The 19,995-nt window shown below is 42.8% G+C and overlaps 1 protein-coding gene across 5 annotated transcripts in view; it reads left to right on the top strand.

The window, feature by feature from the left end:
• LOC110519979 (collagen alpha-3(VI) chain) overlaps window positions 1–19,370 on the top strand; it is a 48,030-nt gene extending 28,660 nt beyond the window's left edge. For 2 of the 5 annotated variants that reach the window (XM_036974110.1, XM_036974106.1), the window contains 18 exons: window positions 199–261; window positions 664–726; window positions 2,907–2,957; window positions 3,229–3,264; window positions 3,619–3,681; window positions 3,936–3,998; window positions 8,617–8,649; window positions 8,772–8,808; window positions 9,032–9,537; window positions 9,821–9,929; window positions 10,261–10,962; window positions 11,214–11,322; window positions 11,458–11,510; window positions 11,692–11,958; window positions 12,380–12,463; window positions 17,675–17,731; window positions 18,159–18,275; window positions 18,578–19,370. In XM_036974110.1, the coding sequence (XP_036830005.1) occupies window positions 199–261; window positions 664–726; window positions 2,907–2,957; window positions 3,229–3,264; window positions 3,619–3,681; window positions 3,936–3,998; window positions 8,617–8,649; window positions 8,772–8,808; window positions 9,032–9,537; window positions 9,821–9,929; window positions 10,261–10,962; window positions 11,214–11,322; window positions 11,458–11,510; window positions 11,692–11,958; window positions 12,380–12,463; window positions 17,675–17,731; window positions 18,159–18,275; window positions 18,578–18,618 (2,454 nt within the window). In that variant the 3' untranslated portion in view covers window positions 18,619–19,370. The remainder of the gene's footprint in view (window positions 1–198; window positions 262–663; window positions 727–2,906; window positions 2,958–3,228; window positions 3,265–3,618; window positions 3,682–3,935; window positions 3,999–8,616; window positions 8,650–8,771; window positions 8,809–9,031; window positions 9,538–9,820; window positions 9,930–10,260; window positions 10,963–11,213; window positions 11,323–11,457; window positions 11,511–11,691; window positions 11,959–12,379; window positions 12,464–17,674; window positions 17,732–18,158; window positions 18,276–18,577) is intronic. The other 3 variants (XM_036974107.1, XM_036974109.1, XM_036974108.1) reach the window with 3 other exon arrangements.
• The last annotated feature ends 625 nt before the right edge of the window (window positions 19,371–19,995 follow it).

Below are 19,995 nucleotides of genomic sequence, written 5' to 3'. Positions count from 1 at the left end.
TGATACGTTTTTTCCAATCAACTTTAGAATAACGCTGTAACATAACAAATTGTGGAAAAAGTCAAAGGGCTTGAATACTTTTTGAGGGCACTGTACGACAACAGGCATTGTTTCAGCATCGATGTAACTTCTTAGATGACTGTGTCATGGGTGTCAATGGTGATAAGATTTCTCTTATTTTTAAATGTTTTATTCCAGGGCCCAGGAGGAGCCCAGGGACCCCCCGGAAACAATGGCAGGAGAGGACCTCTTGGTCGCAAGGTACTGAACTTAACTGATCATCATTGGCATCTCTCTAGTCTAGCTAATGCTTCAGTCATCCCAGGCCTTGTTTAGGTTACAGTATAATCACATTGGCCTAAGCCTCCCACTCTCCTGTTACTGGACACACATACACAGCCTATTAGAGTCAACATAGAATTCTCCCTAACAAAATATCCAGGCCCGTGTGTCACATCTATTTCAAATAAAAGGGGTAAATGCATATAAATCTAGATGAAATCTCTGCACAACTCAGAAGGAATGTGCTTTCTCTCTTTCTCTCTCTTGCTCTGCCTCTCTCTTCCCTCTCTCCTCTCTCTTTATTTTTATATCTCTCCCTGTGTACCATCTTCACTATCTCTCTCTCTCTCTCTGGCTGTATCTCTGTATCTTTCATTATAGGGTGAGCCAGGAGAGCCCGGACCCAAAGGCATCGTGGGACCTCTGGGACCTCGTGGTGAACCTGTAAGTCAATACATCACATCCTGTCAGCTCAACACAACTGGAACCTAGGGAAGGTTAACCAACTGACTATTAATCAGATTGTAGATTACATGAGATCAACATACATTGAGATGGATACAATAAAAATACACAAGTGTAATAAATCATATTGATGTTATTGCAGTTGGAATTATCTTCTTACACTTCTTATCCTATGAAATTGATACATTTATGAGATTAATTGTTTCATTTGTAGCCCTATGGAATGGTGTTCATATGAATTTAGGCTTAGAGCAGTGTGACACTTTGATTTCCTCCAAATTCTCTACCTTTCTCCTGAAGTGTGCACTTGCACTCTCCCAACCATAGATTTAAGCATTGGATTGGCGTAAGCAATAAGCATTGGCAGGAGGGAGTTTCCACCAATGGCAAAGGGATCGTTCCCCCAAATTCCAAATGTACAGTACATTCGGAAAGTACTCAGACCCTTTGACTTTTCCCAAATTTTGTTACGATACAGCCTTATTCTGAAATGGATTACATTCGATTTTTTCCTCTTCAATCTACACACAATACCCCATAATGGCAAAGCAAAAACAGGTCTTTAGACATTTTTGCCAATGTAATAAAAATAAAAACTGAAATATTACATTTACATAAGTATTCAGACACTTTACTCAGTACTTTGTTGAAGCAACTTTGGCAGCGGTTACAGCGTCGAGTCTTGGGTATGATGCTACAAGGTTGGCACACCTGTATTTGGCGACTTTCATTCTTCTCTGCAGATCCTCTCAAGCTCTGTCAGGTTGGATGCGGAAAACCACTGCACAGCTATTTTCAGGTCTCTCCAGAGATGTTAGATTGGGTTGAAGTCTGGGCTCTGGCTGGGCCACTAAAGGACATTCAGAGACTGGTGCCGAAGCCACCTCATGGCTGGGTTTTTGCTCTGACATGCACTGTCAACTGTGGGACCGTATATAGACAGGTGTATGGCCTTCCAAATCATGTCCAATCAATTGAATTTACCACAGGTGGACTCCAATCAAGTTGTAGAAACATCTCAAGGATGATCAATGGAAACAGGATGCACCTAAGCTAAATTTCGAGTCTCATAGCAAAGGGTCTGAATACTTATGTAAAAAAGGCATTTCTGTTTTTTAGAAATTTGCTTAAAATCTTTTTTCGCTTTGTCATTATGGTGTATTGTGTGTAGATTGATGAGGAAATATTTGTATTTAAACCATTTTAGAATAAGGCTGTGATGTAACAAAATGTGGAAAAAGTCAAGGGGTCTAAATGCTTTCTGAATGCACTGTATATAACGGTTTTCTTACCCTATAAGCAGGTAAGACAGAAATCCATACTTTGGTTTCTTTTACCAGGCCAGATCAATGTTAAATCCATATGAGGATGTGTGTAAGTACACACTGCAGGAGACGGGTAGAGAATCTGGACTCAACCTTAGATGTGCTCCAGGCTCCTAGGCCTCCTGATGGTAATCTGGATTTCACAGTCATGGCCAGTTCATGGAGCAGCAGGATTTATGTCTCTGAGCTCCTCTCACTCCTCAGAACCTAATACCAAACATTCTATCTCGCTTCATTGGCTTCTTACATGATCTGTCCCTATTCTGTGAGTTAGTCCCTGGTACAAGTACAGGGCTCTCCAACCCTGTTCCTGGAGCGTTACCCTCCTGTAGGTTTTCTATCCAACCCTAGTTGTAACTAACCTGATTCAGCTTATCAACCAGCTAATTATTAGAATCAGGTACGGAAGACTAGGGTTGGAGAGCCCTGTATTTGTACGTACTATCCTTGTACTCTAATGATCAGTTTAGATAAGTGCATACAGTTTTCTCCTCAACCATTACCTCAGGCTGTATATTAGACCTGGGTTTAAAAAGTATTTGAAACTTGCAAATACTTTGAGTGTTTTCTTGTGCCTGCCTGGAGTGCCATATGGGCAGGGTAGGCACTTTTGGGACCATTTCATTACTTATGTTGCCCCAGGCAGGCTCAATCAAGCACAGTGAAAGTATTTGATGATTTTGAATACTATTTGAACCCAGGTCAGCGGCACTTACAGCGACATTGTTCGGTGTTAGTTTAACGCACATGGTACTTTTAACTATAAGATTGGGTCAGTAGACAATACTGTGCCATCTGTCAAATTGCAGTAAGCACAGTATCCTCTTCTTACAGGGCGAAGATGGTCGAGATGGATTTGGAATCGCAGGGCCCAAAGGAAGAAAGGTAAATAATCAAACCTTTGACAAAATACAATTTGCAACTGTTTGAACTGTACGCACAATATATTAATCTGTTCAGTCCAAGCTGTCCAATCTGCACCGAAATAATTCATGTAATCATGTTGTATGTAGTGTTGTCTGGAGCAGCCTACTACTTTTAAATATCCAACAAAATCAATCAGTCAATCAATCAATGTTCTATGTTATAATGAGCTTGCATGATATCTGAAATTGCCTTGTATGCTCAAATGAACAGACAAGTGTCTTCCTTACAGGGTGATGAGGGCTTCCCAGGATTCCCAGGACCAAAGGTAATGTCAAGGACATAATCACTGTCACATTTCATTCAGTTAAACTCAAGAATTGTTCAAATTAAGAATAGAGCTCATTTTCACTCAAATAATCTCAGGTTGTAATATGACCTGTAATATGGGCTCTCTTGAATTAGTCACTTTTGACACAAGGGTTGTGTTCACTAGGGCACACCGTAGCAAAATGTTTTGCACTGGAAAATGATAACGATCATTTCTTATTAGACAGGTTCACATGGTACCTTCCCGTTTCGAGCCATTTACTTCAGTTTTTTGCCAAATTAACATGACCAAGGTTTCTGTCTTATTGTTCCCTGTGACGGTTCCCACACTGATGTTTCTGTCACCATACAGGGAGCGGCAGGTGATGGCGGAACCAATGGCGGACCAGGACCCATAGGAAACCGTGGCCAGAGGGTGAATGTTTTAGCTGGGGTGGGAGACTGGGATAAGGAGTGCTGTGTGCTCTGGGAGTTTCTTAACTGCCATTATAACTAAAACAACCACTGATATGTGTTTGTTTTACCTACCTTAGTTGACTGCACAGACTGTAAGCTGCTCTGGATATAAGGGTAGAGTGTACAGTATGGATAAATGATGTGTATGTTTGGAATGTCATCATACACAATGTTTTAAATCTAACTTTTTATGCTGTTGTATTGCTCTTCTAGGGTGTTTCAGGAGAAATTGGTACTCCAGGACAGAAGGGGGAGGTTGGATACCCGGGACCTTATGTAAGCACTGACTTAACTGTACATCATGGATCCCTTTCCCGTACCCAGATTAATCCTGGTCCTGGACTGAAAAGCACGTTCAATCGACATTCTTCATTTAGAATGATTTTTAGTCCAATACTAGGCTTAATCTGGGTCCAGGAAACCAGCCCCATGTGTTTACAACCCGGAGAGACCCTTTATAAACGTATTCTCTCCTTTGCTCTGTACAATAGTCCATAACTGCATAAAGATTCATTCATAGTAATGACTAATAGTCTAAGAGTAGTTAGTGGTAAAAAAAAAAACATAAAACATTTACATAAGTATTACGACCCTTTACTCAGTACTTTGTTGAATCCCCTTTGGCAGTGATTACAGCCTTGAGTCTTCTTTGGGTATGTTGCTACAAGCTTGGCAAACCTGTATTTGGGGAGTTTCTCCCATTCTTCTCTGCAGATCCTTTCAAGCTCTGTCAGGTTGGATGGGGAGTATCGCTGCACAGCTATTGTCAGGTCTCTCCAGAGATGTTCGATTGTGTTCAAGTCTGGGCTCTGGCTGGGCCACTCAAGGACATTCAGAGACTTGTCAAAATCTAATCAAATCAAATTGAATTTGTCACATGCGCCGAATACAACAGATGTAGACTTTAAAGTGAAATGCTTACTTACAAGCCCTTAACCAACAATGCAGTTTTAAGAAAAGTGTTAAGAAAGTATTTACTAAAATAAACTGAAGCAATGTGCGATGACACAGATTAGTCGAGCTAATTGAGGTAATATGTACATGTAGGTAGAGGTAAAGTGACTATGCATATATAATAAACAGAGAGTAGCAACAGCGTAAAAATGGAGTCATTGCAAATAGTCTGGGTAGCCATTTGGTTAGCTGTTCAGGAGTCTTATTGCTTGGGGGTAGAAGCTGTTAAGAAGCCCTTTGGACCTAGACTTGGGGCTCCGGTAACGCTTGCCATGCGGTAGCAGAGAGAACAGTCTATGACTAGGGTGGCTGGAGTATTTGGCATTTTTATGGCCTTCCTCTGACACCGCCTGGTATAGAGGTCCTGTATGGCAGGAAGCTTGGCCCCAGTTGCCATACCAGGCGGGGATGCAACCAGTCAGGATGCTCTTGATTGTGCAGCTGTAGAACTTTTTGAGGATATAGGGACCCATTCCAAATCTTTTCAGTCTCCTGAGGAGAAATAGGCATTGTCGTGCCCTCTTTGCGACTGTCTTGGTGTGTTTGAACCATGACAGTTTGTTGGTGATGTGGACACCAAAGAACTTGAAGCTCTCAACCTGTTCCACTGCAGCCCTGTCGATGAGAATGGGGGGCATGCTCGGCCCACCTTTTCTTGTAGTCCACGATCATCTCCTTTGTCTTGATCACATTGAGGGAGAGGTTGCCCCTATAGCCTGTCTTATCGTTGTCGGTGATCAAGCCAACCACTGTTGTGTCATCGGCAAACTTGATGATGGTGTTGAAGTCGTGCTTGGCCATGCAGTCATGGGTGAACAGGAAGTACAGGAGGGGACTGAGCACGCACCCCTGGGGGGCTCCCGTGTTGAGGATCAGAGTGAGATGTGTTGTTATCTACCCTTACCACCTAGGGGCAGCCCATCAGGAAGCTCAGGACTCATTTGCAGAGGGAGGTGTTTAGTCCCAAGGTCCTTAGTTTAGTGATGAGCTTTGAGGGCACTATGGTGTTGAAAGCTGAGCTGTAGTCAACGAATAGCATTCTCACGTAGGTGTTCTTATTATTCAGGAAGGAAAGGGTAGTGTTGAGTGCAATATAAAATGCGTTATCTATGGATCTGTTGGGTCGGTATGCAAATTGGAGTGGGTCTATGGTTTCGGCGATAATGGCGTTGATGTGAGCCATGACCAGCCATTCAAAGCATTTCATGACTACAGATGTGAGTGATACCGGTCGGTAGGCATTTAGGCAGGTTACCTTGGTGTTCTTGGGCACAGGGACTATGGTGGTCTGCTTGAAAACATGTTGGTATTACAGACTCAGGAACAGGTTAAAAATATCAGTGAAGACACTTTCCAGTTGGTCAGCGCATGCTCGGAGTACACGTCCTGGTAATCAGTCTGGCCCTCCGGGCTTGTGAATGTTGACCTGTTTAAAGGTCTTACTCACATCAGCTACGGAGGGTGTGATCACACAGTCGTCTGAAACACCTGGTGCTTTCATTTATGCTTCAGTGTTGCTTGCCTTGAAGCGCGCACAGAAGTCATTTATCTCGTCTGGTAGGCTCGTGTCACTGGGCAGCACATGGCTGTGCTTCCCTTTGTAGTCAGCAATAATACCTATCCCTGCCACCTCTGACGAGTATCGGAGCGGGTGCAGTAGGATTCAATCTTAGTCCTGTATTGACACTTTGCTTGTTTGATGGTTCGTCGGAGAGCAAAGCGGAATTTCTCATAAGCATCCGGGTTAGAATCCCGCTCCTTGAAAGCTGCAGCTCTACCCTTTAGCTCAGTGCGGATGTTGACTCTAATAATGGTTTCTGGTTGGGGTATTTACGTACAGTCACTGTGGGGACGACGTCATCGATGCACTTATTGATGAAGCCAGTGACTGATGTGGTGTACTCCTTAATGCCATCTGAAGAGTCCTGGAACATATTTCAGTCTGTGCTAGCAAAACAGTAGCTTAGCATCTGCATCATCTTACCTCTTCCATATTGACGAGTCACTGGTACTTCCTGCTTTAGTTTTTGCTTCTAAGCAGGAATCAGGAGTTGCGGTCAGATTTGCCAAATGGAGGGCGAAGGAGAGCTTTGTATGCATCTCTGTGTGTGGAGTAAAGGTGCTCTAGAGTTTTTTTCCCTCTGGTTGCACATTTAAAATGCTGGTAGAAATGAGGAAAAATGGATTTAAGTTTCCCTGCAATAAAGTCCCTGGCCACCAGGAGCGCCGCCTCTGGATGAGCATTTTCTTGTTTGCTTATGGCCTTATACAGCTTGTTGAGTACGGTCTTAATGCCAGCATTAAGTGGTAAATAGAAAGCTACGAAAAATATAGATGAAACTCTCTTGGTAAATAGTGTGGTCTTCAACTTATCATGAGATACTCACGCAAAACCTCAAGACTCCACTTTCATAGATTTCGTGCACGAGCTGTTATTGACAAATAGACACAGACCGCCACCCCTTACCGGAGGCAGCTCTTCCATATTGCAGATCCACGGACAATCCAGCCATCTTTATGCTGTCTATGTTGTTGTTCAGCCACGACTCGGTGAAACATAAGATATTACAGTTTTTAATTTCCCGTTGGTTGGATAGTCTTGATCGGAGCTCATATAGTTTATTATCCAATGATTGCACATTGGCTAATAGGACTGATGGTAGAGGCGGGTTACCCAAAGCCACTCCTGTGTTGGGTGCTCTTGGCTGTGCGCTTAGGGTTGTTGTCCTGTTGGAAGGTGAACCTTCACCACAGTTTGAGGTCCTGAGTGCTCTGGAGCAGGTTTTCATCAAGGATCTCTCTGTACTTTGCTCCATTCATCTTTCCCTCGATCCTGACTAGTCTCCCAGTCCCTGCCTCTGAAAAACATCCCCACAGCATGATTCATCATAGGGATGGTGCCAGGTTTCCTCCAGACGTGACGCTTGGCATTCAGGCCAAAGTGTTCAATCTTGGTTTCATCAGAACGGAGAATCTTGTTTTTCATGTACTGAGAATCCTTTAGGTGTCAAGCGGGCTGTCATGTGCCTTTTTACTGAGGAGTGGCTTCCGTCTGGCCACTCTACCATAAAGTTATGATTGGTGGAGAGCTGCAGAGATTGTTGTCCTTCTGGAAGGTTCTCCCATCTCCACAGAGGAACTCTGGAGCTCTGTCAGAGAGACCATCGGGTTCTTAGTCACCTCTCTGACCAAAACCCTTCTCCCTCGATTGCTCAATTTGGCCGGGAGGCCAGCTCTAGGAAGAGTCTTGGTGGTTATAAACTTCTTCCATTTAAGAATGATGGAGGCCACTGTGTTCTTGGGGGCCTTCATTGCTGTAGAAAAGTTTTGTTACCCTTCTCCAGATCTGTGCCTCATACACAGTCCTGTCTCGGAGGTGTGGGACCTTATATGGACAGGTGTGTGCATTTCCAAATCATGTCCAATCAATTTAATTTACCACAGGTGGACTCCAATCAAGTTGTAGAAATATCTCAAGGATGATCAATGGAAACAGGATGACACCTGAGCTCATAGCATAGTCTCATAGCATAGGGTCTGAATACTTATGTAAATAAAGTATTTCTGTTTTTAATACATTTGCAAGAATTTCTGAAAACCTGTTTTTGCTTTGTCATGATGGGGTATTTTGTTTAGATTGATGAGGATTTTTTTTTTCTTCATTTAATCCATTTTAGAATAAGGCTGTAATGTAACAAATGTGGAAAAGGGGAAGCAGTCGGAATACTTTCTGAATGCACTGTACAGCTTGTCACATTGTCAAATTATAGAATATGTATTGTTTATAACGTCAACACAATCCGTTCATTGTTTATGTAATTGACACAAATAATGGTGTTGTTATCTAGTGTGGTGTCAGTCCTGAGAGTGTGTCCTGTTGCTTTGTTTCCTTCCAGCTGTGTCCGTCTGTTGTTCAACTCTGCTGTTTGTCTTCCCACAGGGCCAGAAAGGACCGAGAGGACCTGGCGTTGTGGTGGGAGTCCATTTATCAGACAGAAAATATTTTGTATAGGAAATTTGACCAAAAGAAGTTTACATGTGTGGAATATGTATAATGTCTTAACATCAGTTTTAAATGGTTCCTTTTCTCTTCAGCAATGTGACTTGGTGAAGAAAATCAGAGACAACTGTCGTAAGTAAAAAACTGCTGACACTGATTAGTATGTAATATACCTTATTTAACTGATTCATTGGTGCCGAAAAGGGATGCCAGGACCCCCCATCCTTAATGTTGTGTAAACCCACCTTAGATGCACACTGCATAACCGACCTCCCTCTCCTGCTCTGGCACTCATATACTTGACATAGGAGTATTAATGCCCCAAAACCTGTTTTCTTTTTCATTTTATTCTTAGCTTGCTGCTATGGTCAGCAGGAGTGCCCACTCTACCCTACCGAGCTGGCCTTCGCACTGGACACCTCCGAAAGCGTGGGTAGGCCTGCCTTCAACAACATGCGTGACACCGTGCTCCGCCTGGTTGGCAACATCACCATTGCCGAGAGCAACTGCCCCCGCGGTGCCCGAGTGGCCCTCACCCTCTACAACAATGAAGTGACCACCGAAATCCGCTTTGCAGACGGGCTGAAGCGGCGTGCACTGGTGCAGCGTGTGGAGGGCCTCCAGGCATTACAGACGCGCAAACAGCGTAGCCTGGAGACGGCCATGAACTTCCTGGCGCAGAACACCTTCAAGAGGGTGCGCAGCGGCTTCCTCATGAGGAAGGTGGCCATCTTCTTTGTTAATGGGCCAGTGAAGGATCAGCGGGCGGTAAGCGCAGCCGCCCTACGCCTCTATGACTCCGGCATCGCCTCAGTGTTCCTGACCAATAAAGAGGATGGCCAGCTCACCAGAGCTCTGAAGGTAACGTAAAGCGGGTTTAAGGAGCAGACAAGAGGCAGAAAAATAGGCTCTGTCACCAAAACACAGAGCATGTTTATAATTGTGGCTCTAATGTCTGCACCAGCATACTGTAGAATGAGGCAATGTATTCTGCATGCAATGTGGTAGTATAGATATTGAAATGTAGTTATTGTTCTGGTACCTGAAAGTAGTATACAACACTTAAAAATGAATTTACAGAGATGTCTTGTCAGCTGACCTGAACATGTTTTTGACATGTTGTTACCTCCTCTCTTTGTGTCAGATGAACAGCACTGGGTCAGCACTGGGTCAGGTGATTGTGCTGCCCAATCCCGGAAGTGCACAGTACATCTCAGCTATCCAAAAGGTCATGAGCTGCCACATCTGCCTGGGTAAGAGCTTTTCTCATATCCTTAGAGACTAACTTCACACAAATTCTGCAATGAACTTTTATTTGAATTTCTATGCAACAACCAATAAGTACATTGTGCATTCTTGTGTTCTACATTTTTTTATGGAACACTATTTATTTTTAATGGTGTTACGGATTTTCCCACACTTTCCTTCTGATCATAGTAGTTCTATTGTAAGCTAATTGGATGCACATTGCCTGCCATTGACAGTTGAAGAAAAATTGCTTTCTAAACAAATCCAGTGGGACATAATGAAAACCATAACAAGCCAAAATGCCTGAGCCCATTTATGTGTTCCTTTGTTCTCCAGACTCCTGCGCCCCGGACCAAATGTGTGACTATGCCCCCCCTCAGCAGTCAAGAGACAGGAGGGCCTCCACCACCGATGTGGACATTGACATGGCCTTTGTCATGGATAGCTCCGAGACCACCTACCCCACCGTCTTCACTGAGATGAAACGCTACGTTGCACACATCGTAGAGCAGCTGGAAGTCTCGTCGGACCCCGTGGCATCCATCCACCACGCCCGCGTGGCCGTAATCCAGCATGCTCCCTACGAGTTCCTGCGCAACAGCAGCGGCTCACCCATCCTTGTGGATGTGGGCCTGACTGACCACCGCTCGGCCCAGGACATCCGCAACTTCCTACTTGAGAAGACGCCCCAACTGGCTGGTGGGCGGGCGCTGGCAGTGGCCATCGAGCACACGGTGGAGCAGGTGTTTGAGAAAGCACCCCACCAGCGAGACCTCAAGGTTCTGATGTTGTTTGTGACAGGCCCTGTGGAGCAGGATGAGGAGCGGCTGGTTGCTGTGGCCACAGAGGCCAAGTGTAAGGGCTATTTCTTGGTCATCCTGGGTGTGGGCGAGAAGCTGGGTGCTGGGGACACCCGCGTGCTGACGCGCATGGCCAGCGAGCCATCCGACGTCTTCTTCAAGAGGCTGACCAGCACCACGCACTTCTACGACATGCACATTCAGAACTTCGGCCGACTGCTGCCCAAGTATCTCAGCAGTGAGTGCATTATTTTACACTGTTGCTGTCTATTGAGTATCTGTTTGATTTATGTTAATCTTGTATTCACTGAAAACAGGTTTTTCATAGACAAAGCAAATTCAATAATAAGATTGAAATCACATTTCTTGTGGACACATTGATTGTCGTTCTGGTTTTAATTGTGGAAACCACTTAGAAACACCTTTAATGGCCTTTTTGTCAGTTTGATACTGTATGTGAATATTGTCCTTTTCCTCCTGTGTCTGCAGTTGAGAACGTTTTCTACATGTCCCCTGAAGTCTCCAAAAACTGTCACTGGTACCAGAGTGACCAGCCATTCCCCAAGTTCCCCTTCCCCAAGTCACACCACAGCCAAGAGTGAGTATTCAGATCATGTTTATCACGTGTATAGTTACTAAATTGTTTGTCATGTTTGTCATGTAAATCGCTTTATAGATATCTTTATGTATTGGTAGAATCCTATATAACGTGTCAACAATCCACTCTGCGTAGGAAACATCAAAAACACGAAAACCACCAGGCAGTCCATCCAAGAAAGCACAACGGTACATTCAATAAAAATGAAATAGCAGGGTTTACCACCAGTTCAATAAATCAACACCAGTCATGTTTTGTCTCCCGTGGTGGTTCAAAGACTGATCATTTGTGAACGTGTATGTTTTTATCTGTGTATGTTATGTGTGTGTGTGTTCTATGTCTGCGTGTGTCAATACGTTTTATCCCTAGACCAAGACTCAGACGAGTTGCACGTAGCCAACGTCACTTCCAGCAGCCTGACCCTGCGCTGGGCCAGCCCGGACCCCAAGTACATGGCCTACTTTAAGGTGGTGGTGACGCGCCTGCGTGACAACACACTGGTGTTGAGGAGAAATGTGACGGGCACGGAGCTCACTGTTGGCGGCCTGGAGAGCGCCCAGACCTACCACGCCGTGGTGACCATGGACACCGCCCAGGGCCACGTTGCGGCCACCCACAAAGGCATTATTACCACCAGTAAGTCCATGATACACACCACAGCGATTGTCTGGTCTGCTTAGGTTTTCCCCGTTTTTCCCCTGCAATGGTAATGTCAACCTGAAAATCATTGTCAATGACAGTTTTGCCTGAGCAATTGATAGAAATGTGTATACTGTACAGTAGGCCTATTTCGGCATAATAAAATATCTAAAGTATTGTTATTGTGATAATTAAATTGGTATTGTGTTTCATGTTGTGGAACATCCAAGCAATGATAAAGGTGGTTTTCCTGTTTCGGAAAAACATCTTTCTTTCTTTCATATATTTTACTGGTATGTTTTTTTTGTGCAAGGCAAAACAAAACATGCCACCTGGTGGCAGACTAGCCACACAACATCCATAAATATCTGTATAACTGAATCCACTGACCATTATTATGTAATATCTGATTGGACAGAAGCAGCAGCAGAGCATAAGGTCACTGCCCCCATGGAGGTGACAGGTATCATGGCCACTACACCACTGGACAAACCAGAGATTGGTGAGTGATACCTGTCTCTCTCTCTCTGTGTGTGTGTGTGTGTGTGTGTGTGTGTGTGTGTGTGTGTGTGTGTGTGTGTGTGTGTGTGTGTGTGTGTGTGTGTGTGTGTGTGTGTGTGTGTGTGTGTGTGTGTGTGTGTGTGTTTTTGTGGTTTTACTATCCTTGTAGGGACCGAAGTCCTCACAAGGATAGTAAAACATGGAAAATTCAGACAAGTGGGGACATTTCGCTGGTAACCAAAAAGAAAAAAGGCTATTTTAGGCTTAAGGGTTAGGTTTAGGGTTAGAATTAGGGTTAGGGTTTAGGGATTAGGTTTAGGATTAGGGGTTTGGAGCTAGGGTTTAGGGAAAATCAATTGTTTTGTCCCCAAAATGACAGTAGAACAAACGTGTGTGTATATGTGCGTGTGTGTGCGTGTGTGTGTGCAAGGGGTGGCGAGGGTTGGCATGTGTGAGCGAGGGTTGGCATGATTCAAACCATGTTTTCTTCAAACAATTAGCAGATTTATTAGGCATTGAGGCTAATTTGAATTGGCCCATTAGGAACTTTCCATTTGAACTCAAAAAGAGCCAGCTTTTACTTTTGAGAAGCCGCCCCTTGGCTTGCCTGGTTCAGAGATTGCCTTTCATTCTAGCTAATGGTCTCTAATGGGATTCATTGTGTTTGCGTTTGCATTGGCAGCATTGTTGTTACTCCAATAAATTCAACAGTATGGTTCAGAATCACTCTTCAACACACAAAAGCTTTTCACACATAATGCACAATGATTTTCAAGTTAAAAGCCCACTCGTAAATAATTTATTCAAATAAAAAAAACATGGGTGTAAATATCACAGAGTGGTCCTTTAATTAAAAAATGTGCCTTTTTAATCTATATTCAGAAGGGGCCGACTGGCAATCATGCTAAATGGGCTGGTCAGTTTTTTTGCCCAGTTGGCCCATCTAACTTTTTAACACAAAATGCTCCTCATCTGGTTAATAATGGGGGCCTCAAGGAAAAATAAATCTGATCACAGTCCGCCCTTGCTAGAAGAAACCAACCCTACCATCACACTTGTTTACACTGAGTTGCACTGGGATCGGAACGCAATCATGGTTACACTGTGTAGTCATGATCGCTAGTAATAGCCACAGCAGACATTTTGGAATGGCACGTCGCGTTGAACAAGAAAGGAGCTGATTGGCTGACACTGCCATTCCAAAATGGCTGCCGTGGCTACTGCTAGACAGCATGAGGACGAAAAGGGCAGTTTTCTGTAAAAAAATAAATAAACGAGCAGTATTTCCCAAAAATATTGGGCATGGAGGAAATTATTACTTAATAAACAACTGAAATGTTCACTGAAATACAATCTCTTAACTATTATTATAGCTCCTGTAGCTTTTACAGTGAGAGAGAGAAAAAGTCTGTGGAAAATAACTCCATTGATGGAGATTTATTGTTCACATGTTGAGCCTTGGAGTGAGGCCACTGCACGCTCTCCCTTATGGTAGAGAGCGTACGGTGGGAATAGCTAAGGGAATAGCTAAGAGATTAGTTAATCTCCTGAACCAGCGAATCAGGGAGTTTTTGAGGGGGGCTGCCTCTGATATTCGGATAACTCTGATAACTCACAAACACAACTGCTATAGTTGTCATAGTGACTAATGATTTTTTTTAAATCATATACAGTTGAGGTCAGAAGTTTACATACGCCTAAGCCAAATACATTTAAACTCAGTTTTTCACAATTCCTGCATTTTATCAGAGTAAAAAATCCCTTTTACGTCAGTTCGGATCACTACTTTATTTTATAATAGTAGGGAATGATTTATTTCAGCTTTTATATATTTCATCACATTCCCAGTGGGTCAGAAGTTTACATACACTCAATTAGTATTTGGTAGCGTTTCCTTTAAATGGTTTAACTTGGTCAAACGTTTCAGGTAGCCTTCCACAAGCTTTCCACAAAAACGTGGGTGAATATTGGCCCATTCCTCCTGACAGAGTTGGTGTAACAGTCAGGTTTGTAGGCCTCCTTGCTCGCACACATTGTTTTTCAGTTCTGCCCACAAATGTTCTATAGGATTGAGGTCAGGCCATTGTGTTGGCCACTACAATACCTTGACTTTGTTGTCCTTAAGCCATTTTGCCACAACTTTGGAAGTATGCTTGGGGTCATTGTCCATTTGGAAGACCCATTTGCGACCAAGCTTTAACTTCCTGACTGATGTCTTGAGATATTGCTTCAAGATATCCACATAATTTTCCTACCTCATGATGCCATCTATTTTGTGAAGTGCACCAGTTCCTCCTGCAGCAAAGCACCCCCACAACATGATGCTGCCACCCCTGTGCTTCACGGTTGGGATGGTGTTCTTTGGCTTGCAAGCCTACCCCTTTTTCCTCCAAACATAACGATGGTCATTATGGCAAAACAGTTAAATTTTTGTTTCATCAAACCAGAGAACATTTCTCCAAAAAGTACGATCTTTGTCCCCATGTGCAGTTGAAAACCGTAGTCTGGCTTTTTTATGGCGGTTTTGGAGCAGTGGCTTCTTCCTTGCTGAGCGGCGTTTCAGGTTATGTCGATATAGGACTCGTTTTGCTGTGGATATAGGAACTTTTGTACCTGTTTCCTCCAGCAGCTTCATAAGGTCCTTTGCTATTGTTCTGGGATTGATTTGCACTTTTCGCACCAAAGTACGTTCATCTCTAGGAGACAGAACACGTCGCCTTCCTGAGCGGTATGACGGCTGCTTGGTCCCATGGTGTTTATACTTGCGTACTATTGTTTGTACAGATGAACGTGATATCTTCAGGCATTTGGAAATTGCTCCCAAGGATGAACCAGACATGTGGAGGTCTACAATGTTTTTCTAAGGTCTTGGCTGATTTCTTTTGATTTTCCCATGATGTCAAGCAAAGAGGCACTGAGTTTAGGCCTTGAAATACATCCAAAGGTACACCTCCAATTGACTCAAATTATGTCAATTAGCCTATCAGAAGCTTCTAAAGCCATGACATCATTTTCTGGAATTTTCCAAGCTGTTTAAAGGCACAGTCAACTTAGTATATTCAACTTCTGAACCACTGGAATTGTGATACAGTGGATTATAAGTGAAATAATCTGTCTGTAAACAATTGTTGTAAAAATTACTTGTGTAATGCACAAAGTAGATGTCCCAAATGACTTGCAAAAACTATAGTTTGTTAACAAGGAATTTGTGGAGTGGTTGAAAAACAAGTTTCAATGACTCCAACCTAAGTGTATGTAAACTTCCGACTTCAACTGTATATTTTCATGATATACTTACATTATACTTACAGTATATGTACATATTATATTTACAGTATATATGATATACATACAGGTAACTGCCAAAATAAAGGAAACACTTGAGTAAATGAGGGTTCTGGTGGCTGTTATAGTGTCGGGGGCATATTCCGGGCATAGTTTAGATCCACTCAACCCCTTAGAGGGCAAGGTAAATGCCAATAAATACACAACCATTCTGAGTAATCAACTTCAACCTATGGTGAATCATTTCTATTCTGATGGGAGTGGTCTCTTCCAGGATGCCAATGCCCCATTCACAGGGCACGAGTGGTCACTGAATGGTTTGATGAGCATAAAAATGATGTAAACCATATGCCATGGCCGTCTCAGTCACCAGATCAACCCAATTGAACACTTAGGCCTATGGGAGATTCTGGAGCGGCGCCTAAAACAGCGTTTTCCACCACACATCAACCAAATTATTGCATTTCTTGTTGAAGAATGGTGTCGCATCCGTCCAATAGAGTTTCAGAATTTATGCCAAGGCGCATAGAAGCTGTTCTGGCAGCTCGTGGTGGCCCAATGCCTATTAAGAGACTTTATGTTGGTGTTTCCTTTATTTCGACAGTTACCTGTATATACACAATTGGTCTTGATTGAAGCCAGTCATATTATTGCAATACTATGCAATGATAATGCTATTTTAATAAGATATACTATTACTGTGTAACGTGCAAAGCAGGAAGGACTTTGCAGTAGGGTGGCTTTGACAGGTGCGCTTGCGTCCAAGACTGTGGTTGAATTCATGTACTTTCTCAGCATTACCGAGAGGTACTTGTGGAGTTGGCCCACCGGGATTATGTACAGATGGTGGTTTCGCTGCAGAACATGGGGACCACACATCCACTGACCTACTCAATTACTAAAATGTACTAACATTAACATGTATTAACTCTGATAGCAACATGGTTTAGGGAGAAGCAGCTGATTTCATATCAACAATTCACCAATACAAACCTATGCTACTTTACAGTCTATGCCTGTTCTACACTCCTTGTTCAAAACGACTCACATTGATAGATGTACAGCTACTGTAATATGTAATAGTCCTACTAATAGATTTTTGCTCTGAGTTTTCACGAGTTTAATTTATTCGGCAATGAGGTACATTTGGTAACCTTATCAAATGTTCTGTTTTCACATTTCACTTCCAAGCCAGTGACAATACCATTACATATTCATTAAATACTGTTTAGTCATGGCAGACAACAAGCTGACACTATCTCAAATATGCTTTCAGGTGGGTGTTGTTCATCTTAAGCATACTTATACAGCTCTCCTCTCTCTCAACCCTCTCGTGACTGGTCTTGTTTTGCATGCTCTAGCTAACGAGCTCGCAGAGCCATGCTCTCTTAACTATAACCTTGGAATGGCGTGCAAAGACTTTCAGGCTAAGTGCTTCTTTGACAGAATGAACGGCATCTGGTATGGTGGTTGTGGTATGGTGGTTGTGAAGGCATTGTCAATAGGTTCGAGACTGAGGCCCAGTGCTTAAAACGCTACTTGAGGTCAGGGGAGTGGTCCTTGTTGCCATGTTTTCTTAAAGCTTGCCGAGGATGTTTGCACCTGTCTGGTCTTATTTGACTAACTAACTAAATAGCCAATCATAGACCGTCATTCGCTTGATAACAGTTGTCGTAAGAAGCCCTGCTAGCTAATGTCATGATACAGGATGCAATTTAGGTTACCTGGTTAGCTAGCTGATAAGCTAACCATGTTAAGCGTACATATTGTTACCTATCATGACTGTATATGGCATCTATTACATCACAGTATAAAAACAGCTCTATGACGGCGCATACAATTAAAGTGTTAAGGATGTTGTAGATCCGTTTGTTAAAGGTCGTTGCTTGAGTTTAGAAACTCTTTTTTTTTCTCCCCTGTTTGACAGCAGAGCCTCAGCAACAAGTGGAGCAGCAGCCCGAGACGGAGATCCTTCCAGCTATTGGTAAATTCCCCTATTGGTAACACATTCTATGAAGTGCAGTATACAGCATTATACAGGGCAGTGCACAGACCTTTTGGGGGGCATGTGCTCAAACCAAAAAAAAGGACCCCCCACACACACAAAAAAAGGTATTTATATAGCAATATAGCTGTTTCTTGTTACCCATCTGCTTTTAGTCCGATACGTTTATTAGGACTTAACTAAGCATGGCAGGTTGCCAACAGTGGAACATAAATGGTTTTGCTTCCATATGGGTGGGTAAACAGAGGATAATATACAGTAGTATACACCTTATCAGAGGTGGATGTTCCATCTGTCAATCCATCGTCTAAAATACAATTTCTCAGGGACAGACAATATTGCAAATATTCTGTATGTGTAAATAAATGCTCATTGGAGTTTTCCTTCAATCTTGTCCTGAGGGCAGCTCCGCCTCGAGGGCAGAAGGCATGGGATTGGTTGGATGAAAGCCGTGCAAACAGCGGGCGGCGCTCACAGCGACGAGTGAGAATAAAAGGAAAGAGAAGAAAAGGCTCCCTAGGTGGTAGGTTGGTGGTATAAAGGGGACGTAACAAAGTTACTTTGTATATGATTTGCCATATACAAAGTTGCTCTTTGGAATCTTACCATAACCCCTAACCTTCACCAATAACATGTATTTTCGAAACATAACCCAACCCCTAACCCTAGCCAATTGGGATTACTTGTCACATTTCACGCCTAACCTTAACCAAACACATGTTTTTCTGCCGTTGAGGCAGACCTGCCCTCAGAAAAAGATAAATTAAATGTTATTGTTTTTGTTTAAAAATCATGTCTGTCTTCTTTCCTTCTTTTCACTGACAGCACCTGTCAACCAAGGAGTCATTGCCGCAATAAAAACGTAGGAGGACATTGATTCATTGTCAACATATACCTCTACTGAGGAGATTCTGAGGAAAATCAACAAAAAACACCAAAGAGAAGCTATACCAAAGGAGAGGTGGCTGCACTGGATTCCACAAACAGGATTTGATCAAAATGAGTATTGAAGTAGTCTATATTACAAAAAGAAAGAAAGCAAATCAATTTGCTGCATGATTTTTCCTACTGGTGCTACACAGTGTTTTTTGTGTGTTTTTTTTCTCTGGTTGAGTTGCGGAGAACATCCAGTGTTTGTAATGTAACATTTCTGGAACAGTTACAGAATATGTTTTTCATTAAAAAGTTAAACTCGTCATTTTATTAAGTAATGTGTATGAATATCTTGGGACACAGATTTATCAATAAATCCTTATTTACATATGCACATGCACTCACAAGTCCACAGTGACTTTGAAAGAGTCATCATACGTTTGTATTATTTCACTATATCCCCCAATACAGACATTCACTCACCATGCTGATGTTTACACAAGTCCAAGCTGGCAGTGTGTATATAATGACAGTTAAACCAATTTCTCAGCAAGGAAAGGAATTCATCATGTAATGTAAATTCACTTCTAGAACCAGTGCCTCAAACACACATGTTCCAGTTTTTGAATATGGAATGTACTTATCAAGCTGTTAGTGTTTTTTTTTTGTCTTGTTTTACTTAACTTTGTGTTTCATCTGGGAACGGGGCAGGGGGGAATAAACATTTATTAGACTTTCTAATAAACTTGAGCAGTGGATTTCTTCTTTTTGGTACATGACTCAGTTTGAGAGCAAAGCTCTTTAACAGTACTGACAGGTCCCTGGAGACTGTGAAATGTTAGATTGACCAAAAAAGAGAGAGGCCAAAAGCACAAAAAACAAAGACCGAACAGAGTGAAAGATCCTGTGTGTGCGTTCGTGTGAGTGTGTACGCCTGCGTGCGTGCGTGCAATACTGACGCAACATAGGATCGTTTTTTTTAGATAACTCATGAGAGGAGTGGGAAAAGGCCAAACAAAGCACTTACCGTCAAACAGAAGTCATTTGAGGCAAGGGATTGATTACCTAAACACCATAGAAATCCAGATGATATACTCTAGGTGAAATAGACCTAGTAGGCACCATTTAAGTATAATGTTCCACTGTTGAAGATATAATTGCCATGGTATGATTGGCTTAACATTGTGCTCATTAAGTTGCTGCACTCATCTAAGTTGACAGGTTAATTGTGACAAGTGAAAGTATTTCTCTGTGGTCTATCATTAATTTTTATCACAACATCAACCTGTCTATTTAAGGCTGGTACAGTAGACCATACTTTATACTTCTGAGGCTTAAATGGATGAGAGACACTGAGCCTTGCCTGTCAC

Source organism: Oncorhynchus mykiss, chromosome 3 (genome assembly GCF_013265735.2).
Source record: "Oncorhynchus mykiss isolate Arlee chromosome 3, USDA_OmykA_1.1, whole genome shotgun sequence".
NCBI classification, from domain to species: domain Eukaryota; kingdom Metazoa; phylum Chordata; class Actinopteri; order Salmoniformes; family Salmonidae; genus Oncorhynchus; species Oncorhynchus mykiss.
Note: the sequence above shows the minus strand (reverse complement) of the source record. Positions and strands in the feature narration are given on the sequence as shown.